Source organism: Corvus moneduloides, chromosome 7, assembly GCF_009650955.1.
Source record: "Corvus moneduloides isolate bCorMon1 chromosome 7, bCorMon1.pri, whole genome shotgun sequence".
Taxonomy (NCBI): Eukaryota; Metazoa; Chordata; class Aves; order Passeriformes; family Corvidae; genus Corvus; species Corvus moneduloides.
The window spans coordinates 16553856-16563519 of NC_045482.1; the positions used below are offsets into that span (position 1 = coordinate 16553856).

The 9664-nt window shown below is 39.5% G+C and overlaps 1 protein-coding gene and 1 long non-coding RNA gene across 5 annotated transcripts in view; one reads left to right on the forward strand and one right to left on the reverse strand.

Moving 5' to 3' along the window:
* LOC116446310 overlaps nucleotides 1-4355 on the reverse strand; it is a 108142-nt gene extending 103787 nt beyond the window's left edge. The window contains exon 1 of one of the 2 annotated variants that reach the window (XR_004241131.1): nucleotides 4191-4355. This is a non-coding gene — a long non-coding RNA (uncharacterized LOC116446310). Of the gene's footprint in view, nucleotides 1-2474; nucleotides 2609-4190 lie in introns of those variants that run through there. The other variant, XR_004241130.1, reaches the window with a different exon arrangement.
* PDE11A (phosphodiesterase 11A) overlaps nucleotides 1-9310 on the forward strand; it is a 115435-nt gene extending 106125 nt beyond the window's left edge. For all 3 annotated transcript variants that reach the window (XM_032113902.1, XM_032113903.1, XM_032113904.1), the window contains one exon: nucleotides 6379-9310. In XM_032113902.1, coding sequence (XP_031969793.1) covers nucleotides 6379-6537 — 159 coding nt within the window. In that variant the 3' untranslated portion in view covers nucleotides 6538-9310. The remainder of the gene's footprint in view (nucleotides 1-6378) is intronic.
* Nucleotides 9311-9664: the final 354 nt, after the last annotated feature.

Below are 9664 nucleotides of genomic sequence, written 5' to 3' on the forward strand. Positions count from 1 at the left end.
GGATAGAAAAACAAACATTTCCCTTTGACTTCAGTGAAGCTAAGCTTCACTAAAGGCTTTCACCCTAATCTGTGAGAAAAATTGAATCATTCATAATATTACGATTTCTGTTGCTGTTTTACTTAGAATTATCTGCCCAATGTGTTGTGAAGGAAATGGCAGTCATGTATGGAAACGTATATAAAGATCTGAGGAAGTAGATTGAAAAGTTGGCAGATAAGGTAGAAGAGACAGCCAATAGAGGGAACTCAAATTGTACAGCAAATCTGAAAGATGAATGGATAATTTAACAGCCATTCAGTTTTCAAGAAAGACAAAGCACAAACTACATTGCATCAGAAAAGGACTAGAAATGATGATGGATGAAACACTTCAAGTAAGTGTTCAACACAACAGAATCACAGTTGCCTGCAGAATTCCCAGCTGAGGGTAAATTCAAAGAACTAAATCGGCATATGAGACTGATATGGTTTGAAGAATTTTTCAAAATCCATTTAATAGCAAGGCAGAAGACATTGATCAGCTGCTTGGTTAAAATGCTGAAAGGAGTTAGAAACATTCTGTCTCTCGCATGCTCTAGATGCAGAATCAAAACCATAAACAGCAGAGCTAAATAAGAAGTTGTTTATGAAATAATAACTCTTCCTTTCTGAGCAAACCCTTGGTTTCATGAAATTGTAATGAACTACAGATGAATCCTTTGCAACTATAGCAATACATCAGTAGAGCTACTTCAGTTGGTCCCAGTCCTTCAGAATCACTCTCCCTTTGGCAGCATAACATGCTTGATACTGGCCGGAGCACATTTTGCTACCAGGAGCTCTGTACATACTTTCCTCCCTGAAGTATCCAGCACATTTTACCAGTGCTTAATCTTACTTTATAATCATCCCTCTGTAGTTTATTTCCAAAGGAGTACAGTATTATTCTTGCTAGTGTACCATAACCAGAAAGAAGCTTAATACTAATTCATAGTGGAAGAGCTGAACACTTGCACATGTATTAGATCCCTTTCCAGTCACAATTGGCTTCCACCCACTAACAATTTATAGAGATAAGCTAAAAGAAACTCCTGTTTTCTGTCAGGGAAATTTGTAATACATTAATTTCATCTAATTACATTTTTAGGCATCAGAAAAAAATTCCCTGGCAGAAATGAAAAAGTAATCCACTAATGTATTATGTACGTGATGACCTGGACCCTTCCTCAGTAAGCCCTAGAAGGAATAAACAAAGTCCCCTTCAACCACAAGGAGATTGCAATAAATTTTTTTTCATTAACTCAACCCTCTCACAAATACTGGGGTTTTTTGCAGAACATAATGATTAAATACAGTCCTGAATCAGTAGGGCAAATAATTAATTCATACACAGTCAAGGGTCCATAGAAGTTAATCCCTACATCTTCTCTGTATCACTTTATCTTCTGTATTCTACTGTGGAAGGTAGAACTCTAGCAATTTTTTGGTGTTTAGTATATGGGCACATATACAGAAATACTTTTGGGTTTTCAAAACAATTTCCATCAAGTATTTGTATTATGAAAATAGAATCTGTGGATGACTGCAGCACAGGTTCCCTTTTATCTGAACTAATCTGAAGTTCAAGGACTTTCAGATAGATGGCTCACCTTTGGCCTATGTATTCTCATGTGAAAGCCACTTCAGCAAAACTCAGGAGTCCAATTCAGCTTTGCTGTAACTGGTCATGACTCTCTTGACTTCAACAATGCTTCATATGCTTACACCGAGTCTGAATTTATCCCTATGGCTTCTCGGTCACTGGTCCTCCCTTCCAACTAAGAAACTGCCTACATAATAAAAGTGATTCATTAGAAACCACTGGGTTCCAAAGTAGAGTGAACACTGAGACCTATAACTTTTTTATATGTGCTCAGTCATAAAAATGAATTTATATGGTCTTATTCCATAAACTCACTTTACAAATATTAGCCCCGCAACCATACTTTCATGAGCTGTAATCTTGTCAAAGCTCATAAGTTAAGCAAGGTCAGAATTGGTCAGTATTTGGATGAGAATCTCTAGCAGGGAGGGGAAAAAAGTATATACTCCGTAAATCCTGCAGTGTTTGTAAGTTACAACATACTGTGCTCCTCTTTAAAGACATTTGGTACTAGTCTTAGAATGCAACAAAATTTTGTATTTGCTTTGGCAACAGTTTAGTCTCTGACCACATCTGTGCTGCATCTTGGCAGTTTCAGCTAATGTCCTTCCCCAGAGATGAAGATGATGTAGCAGATGAAGTCTTCTCTCCCCCACACCCCACTTCAACCCAGAAGTTAGTACCCAGAGGTACAAACAAATGCCTCCACTGCTCCCCATCACCCTCTCCCTGAAGGGGTTTGTTTCTACTGCTATTGTTTCTGCATTCTCTATGCTTTATCTACCAAAATATACATCTCTATACAGAAGGAAAGAAAAAAAACCCAAAGCAAACCACTCTGCCCTCCTTACCTTCTCCCATAAACAGCTTCCTCAGAGTATCTTACGCTCTTCCCCATTTTGAGCTCTTCCTTCAGGCAGCCCTGCCCCTCTCCCAGGTGCACACAGTATAGTGCTGAAGTGCCTTTAACCTTTTCTTGTGTTGGAGGAGCTTATGTGTAAGCATATAAGAGAGAAGAATGGGAAAGAATGTTGTGGGCAGAGTAGTACATAGTCCCAAACGACATCTAAATAATTGAAGGTGCTAAGAAAAAGTCACTGCTATACAGTAACTTTTTGACAAACAGCTTAGTCACACATCTGAGGTAATACATGGATGCAGAAGGGACCTGCAAACCTCTCTGGCTTTTCCTAACGCTGGAGCAGGCAGTGCCTCCCCCATGCTTTATCACACTGCAACTAAAACAGCTTTTACAGTAAGGGGATAGAATGGGAAAGATCACCAATCCTGTACCTACTGCTGTGGGGAAAGGCAGATGCATTGCAATGGAAGGACTGCAAGTGAGAAGGGGGGTCCCAGGCCTCGGGAGACAGGAACTCCCCCAGGCAGGGGTTCCCTCTCCCCGAGCCCAGCTGCCCAGCTGCCTGCCAGCTCCCATCCTGCCTGCTGCACCAAGGAGGAACAAGGAAAAGGGCCTTTCTGGAGCTACTGAGTTTATGTGGTGATATCCCATGCCAGACAGCTGGTGAAGACCAAGCCTTTTCCTAGGAAGGCAAGTAATAAATAAGGTATTAAGAACCTAGACACCAAATTAGACAGATCACTATTTTGTAAGAGGCATGCATCAAAAAACATGGAGGAGCAGTACATCAAGGGATTCTCATGCAATAAAATGGAAAGCAAAAACTGCAGCCAGGAGGTAGAAAACCCTGACGAGGCTACAGCCAAATAAATAGCTTTGGGAATAAATTGGTGGTTTAATTCGGATCAGGAACAGGTGCTAGGAATGTAATTCAGTAAATGGTCCAGACCCTGCCAGAAGGGAGAGAAATGTGTTGCTTTTGAGATAATTTCCCAGAAGCTTCATAAAAGCAAATTGATTACTGGAGTTTAATAATTAAAACAGGGCCAGATATATAGTAATCAAATGAGTTTTTAATTACATCTCAAGAAGAAATAAAATCCAATTTGTGCACTTTGTATCAGAGAAGCCCTACTGAAACGCTTTGGTAGCTGGAAAAAATAAAATAAAAGCTAATTTCCATAGGAATTATAGTAGACAGTTTAATTAAAAGACTAGATCAGAATGAAAAAGTCCCAAAGTGAAAGGATACTAAATACAGAAGCAGTGGTCCAAACATCAAATCAATGTCTGAATAAAGACATTTTATAGACCAAGTGCAAAATCTGCACTGTCAAGTATCACTAATCTAAATCAATGTGTAACAAAATAAAGTTTCTTAAAATTACACTATATATTTTGTACATATTCCATTGAATTAATTGCTGGTGCTATGGTAAAAATTAATATCAAAGACATGGTTTATTCTTTCTTAAATACTCCTTATAATTTATTTCATCAAAGTTAATGTTAGTAGTTAACCATTCTTGTTATTTACCTGGTAGCCTCTGTTGCACCTTGGTTATTAGACTCTAATGTCTGCTTAGACCTATATTTTGAAGAAATATATGTGTATTTACTTACAGAAAATATGTATACAGCTCATAAGATAACAGTGATTACCACAGAACTGTGGGGGTGCTTTCTGAATCTATTCCCAGCCTACCTGGGCTCCTGGTCTCTGCTGTAGTCGATGCAAAGCTAATTGATGTAAGCACCTCGAGCACTCGCAGTCCTCCTGGCACAGTATGTGACAGGGCTGTCTCCTGCCATAAGCCATGGCATATGCCAAGGCCTGGAGGGACAGGCACAGCAGGAGGTCGTGCCCAGACCTCTGCAATTGCTCCCTGGCACTAGGCTGGAAAACATCACGGTCTTGTGGTCAGTCTTGGCAAAAAAACAAGGTTACAGAAAGGACACAGACATAGCCGAGAGCTGCACAGCCACAGTGAGACAGAGTCCGCAGTCCCAGCGAGCTCCGGCTTCTCTATCTTGCCTGTAGCTGCTATAGGTTCCTGGTATAGCATTTGTGACAGGAACAGCCTGTACTGCATTTTGTACTTACAGATCCTGGGGCTGACGGATGTGAGCACATCTTTGTGCTTAGAGAGATTTGAAACACGCTGATTTTGATTTAATCACCGGGGTGTTTGCTTATACATACATACATACATACATACATATATATATATATATATATATTTTTTTTTTTTTTTTAATAGAAAATGTATATTGGAAAAATACTTCACAAGAACTTTTTGAAGATACTGGCTGTGCACAGAAAGGATTGGATAGGTTGCTGTCAAGGGCTGAGTATGTCATGTGCTACCTCTAGACACTGAGCTGGTAATGCAGGTGCTAATGGCAGCGGCAGTGAGCTTTTCAGATTATTTTCAGCTGTTTATAATGCATTACTGCCACTCTCTTTTAGACTTTGCCAAATCAGGTTTAAGGAATACACAACGGTCTGAAATAAAGACATAAAAATGGAGATTTCTGAGGCATGGGGATGGGAATGTTAAAATCCTTATCCATTCTATAAAATGAATGACCATCAGCAGCAAGCAAAGTTCTGTGGGGCAGACTGCAGCGAACCCTGCCTCTTACCCCAGGCCCAAGACTGCAAAATTATCTGCCCAGTCTGTGCCATATTCTAAGGAAATAATTTCAAGTGGATTTGATTCAAGTCCCAGCTTCTTCCTCATGATGTGGTTTTTCATAAATGCTGAGCATTCATATTTCCTACCAAAGTCTACAGAAATAGCAAGTTTTCAGCACATCTTAAAATCAGGCCATTAACCATTAATTATCATATAATAGCTCAATTAAAAATCTACCAACACTTACTTCAAGCCAAGCTCCCACGGTTTGCAAGCTAGCTATAAAAAAAAATCCAGTTCTTTAGTGGTGTCTGGGCTCTAGAGACCATTTAAAGCAGTTGCTGTTAACCCTGCTATTTAAAGCAAAAACTGATCAACTTTCTGCTTCCCCTTTCCTTATAATTCTCTGCACTTTTAGAAGAACAACTTTTGTTGCCTTCTTTGTCTTTTTTTGGTTTTTAATCTGGCACCAACCCTTTCTTTCCAATGGCACATAGTTTCCATGCTATCAGAGAAAGCATGCTGCCCAGCTCTCAGCAAAAGCCACTGCTTGCTAATCAGAAAAGCTGCAAAAGAATACTCCTCTGTCCTGAAAGGACACATTACATGACCACTTGGGAGGTAACTGATTAACCCTTTCCTGACATCCACTGCTGCTGTTTATTTCTGTCTCTCTTTAATCTAGATACAAAACCAAGTGAAGCATTTGTGGTCTTTTCACATAAGCAGCTGACATTAAACTTATAACAAAGGTATGCAGGAATTACATAATTTAGGGATGTATTCAAAGCCAGACAAAACCAAATAAAAGATTCTTACCAGCCTCTATGAGCTTTGGACTGGGTATGTAGAGAAGAGGTGATTTCAGTGCAATCTCAAAGAAAACTCATTTATATTTCGTTATTTTAAACACACAAAAATTGATTTTTCTGCCAGCTTGGGAAAACACATTACTGTTGTGGTTTAGTCATCTATAGGAAAGCAGAATCTAGCACTAGGGAGATTATTTCAGCTTTGTCCAGCTTGTCATCCAATCAGTGGACTTCCTGTTCATAGATGCAAAGATAGATAAAGAGATCTTAAAGGGAACAATAAGCTTTACCTCCACAGGTATTTACAGCTGGGAGTGAGGATGGTAGGGGTGTAGTGCAGATTAAACTCTTTTTTTCCCCTGTTATGCTGTGGACTGTCCTTCAAAGGAGTGCATATACTGTCAGTATTTCTTCTCTCATCCTCTTTTTAATCTTCTTCCAGTGTCTAGTGAAGCTGAATGTGAAACTGAAGCCTATGCTGGACTCCGTGGCAGTAAATAGAGGTAAATGGGAGGAGCTGCACCAAAGAAGACTTCCTTCTCAGGCAGCATCCTTGTCCTCCTTTTCCTCTAGCTTCACCTCTCTCAAAGACATAAATTAAGCCTGCAAATACCAGTGTCAGTTAACAGTAAGGGCTGTCTGAAAGGTTTTCCTAAGCTTAGACCCACTATTTTCTAAGAAATGCTTTCACAGACATGCTTAATTGATCGGATATTATGTTGATGGCAGCGTAGTTTGCTTTTCCTGGAAGGCTTAGTGGGACTGAATGGAAGGCCTGCAGTAGGATTGCGCTGCTATCTGGAGTGACACGGAAGACTGAAAAGAAGAAGTGTTCATTCAGCTCCACTACATTTCAACTGCTGCTGTAAAAATCTGTAAAGCTGACAACAGATTGAAATATAAGAACTCGCAGCTTAATAAAATTAATAATACAGAGCAGGACTGGGATGCAAGCTGGCCAATTCATATGCAAGGAAAACAGAATAGTGTGTAATTACATTGTTGTTTTGCATCTCTTCAGTACATGTTATGAATCAATTATGCCTGCTTTTGTGATGTTCCTCTCTTACTCTCCCTCCTCTTTTATGCCTGGATGTTCTGAAAAGCCTGCTTTGTATTCTGAAGAAGTATTTTTTTACAACAAAGCTTCTTAGTGATTGATCAGGGCCTTTAGAATTGCCTGCCTTTGCTACATTTAAAAACAAACTTTATTATCTTTAAAAACACCAAGCTGTCCCTTCTTCCCTGAGAAATTCATATTAACAGTGCAGCAAATTTCTCAGCAAGAGGAAGTTTGCATAAAGACAAAATATTGCATGGTAATTTTAGAGTGGGTTTTTTTTTTCCTTTTTAAAAATGCTCTTGTAATACATTCATTTTCTTTTTAAATTATAGTGTGGCCTAAGGAAAAGATTAATGGGTTTTTATGAAAACAGAATACAAATAAAAAGGAAATCTGTTGCTTTGTGGTTCAGGTTTATATTACATTGAAAAGCAGACCATGGATAAGCCTTTCTACTATAATTTCCAGTTGAAAATATTATTTTGAAATGGTGGAGAGGTAGAATATCATCACACTGGACTGACTACCTCTTACTCTCTCACAGTTCTTTCAGTACAATTTCAGATGCTGTTATTACAAATAGCACAGCATTAGTCAACGCTCACATGTTGACATCTGTGGTAAAGGTGTCCCTAAAAATCTAATTAAATATGATAGGTCACAAAACCAAACATGTCTCTGTGTGATGACCCTGGTACTACCTGAAAGTTGGTCTCCTTCCATTAGTGCCAAGATCTCTAATGTAGCAAACCTGTGATCTGTGATTTGAGGGTGCTTTCTCTGCTGCATGACCAGACACAAGAGGAGTCATGTTGCAGTGCTTATGAGTGCCCATTCATAGGAAAAAGAAAAAAAGAAGCCTTTCTACTCCATGAAAAATGGGATTCTAAATATAGGGTTGTCTGGGAGCAGAAATTAAAGCTGAATTCAGCTTAGTTTTACACCTGTGCCAAACTCCATTTACTTCAGTGGAATTACCTTGAACTGGCACCAGCTTAATGGAAATCAGAACCTGGCCCAGCTGACCAGATGCTAAAAGAACTTTTCTCCTTTCTAAGGGAACTGAGTTGTTAGAGCCTTAGAAAAGCTGACTACATCTGTCTGACAATCAAACAGAAACAACAAATCTGCTGATCATTTCTTTAAAAGAAACACAACAAAACAAAAACACTCTGTGCATCTAATGGTGTGTAGGACAATAGCTGTAAATTCAGTAGCATTGCGAGCCAATCTGTTGATGCACAACTGAACCACATCACTCTCTAGCAGAAGGAAGCAGGGAAGGAGCAGAAATGCAAACTGCACAGCAGTTGAGTACATGCACCAAATGGAAATGTTTCTGCTGTTCTTTTGCCACTTCTTTTTTCTCTGAATAAAGCCAGATGCAGTTTAGTAAGCAGCCATACAAACCTGCAACATGTACTTTATGGGAAAAACAGATACTAGGAACCGACAGTACTGCTGGCAGGTACACACGGCTTTCCTGAATTTTGATATTGCATATTGCTAAGTATAACGTAATTTATAATGCATACCCTACAGCCTCCCTGAAGGTTGAGTCTCCCCTCATTTCCTCTCCTTTTTATTGGCTTCAGTGCACTGTTGCCCATGGCAACACCCACTGGCAGGGATGGGGATTCGGCAGCACCGCAGCCTGACACACAGCTGAAGCCCTAACAATGTTAACCATCAATCAAGTGACTGTTTGTAATTGCCTCCATCTATTTCTCCTGTCTTTTGGTATCTTTGCCATTGTGGGTCAAAATTCAGAAACTGCTGACTAATGTTATGGTTCTGTTCCTCCATCACAAGGAAGAAAATGAGAGCACACGGCTTGATCTTATCAAATTGTTCTCAGGCAAAACGAAGCAACCCTACTGAAACTGGAGGGCCCAGAAGTGCATGTCAGAACAGCATTTGGTCTCTGAAAGTCATATAGCTCAATCTTAAAAAAACCAACCAACTAAACAAACAAATACCTTATTTTTTTTTTAAGACTTAGCTTAGGAAACAACAAAAAACATTTTGTGAGAAAAAGATGATTCTTTGGGGAAGCATGTAGTACAGTAAAGAAACATATTTCAAGTCTATTATATTTTAAGATTGTGGAAAACACTTTTTAGCTACTGCTTATAAACTTGATGATCAGAAGTTGTATCTGCCTTTCATTATTTCTGATAGGGAAACAATTTCCTAGTATTTCAGTCAGTTTTGCTCAACTGTCTGATACATGCACAGGAGACATGATTGCGTAGGTTATTTAATCTCATTCTCTTTTACTTGCTTCCCTGCCTGCTGAATAAGGAGAGCTAAAAAAAAACCACATTGAAATCAGCCTAATTCTGTGAATGTATATAAAACACGGGTCCACAAGAGGCAAGGACAAATCAAGAGAGCACGTGGAGAAGACAACTGTTACCCAGGAGAGTGCTGCTTGGCCTTTCTCTTGAGATGCCCAGCACATCAGCAACAGACAAGTCACCATTTCTTTGCCCCAGCTGTAAGTGGAAATGTGGCCTTGAACGAGGCCTCTGGCACTTACAATTCCAGTGCTAAAATCTCATGGGCACATGGATTGTCCATAGGACACCCAGAGGTGCTTCAAGTTGGTTCAGTGGCAATGCCTTTTTTCCAGGTGTACTACTGACTCATTTCAACTGCAGCC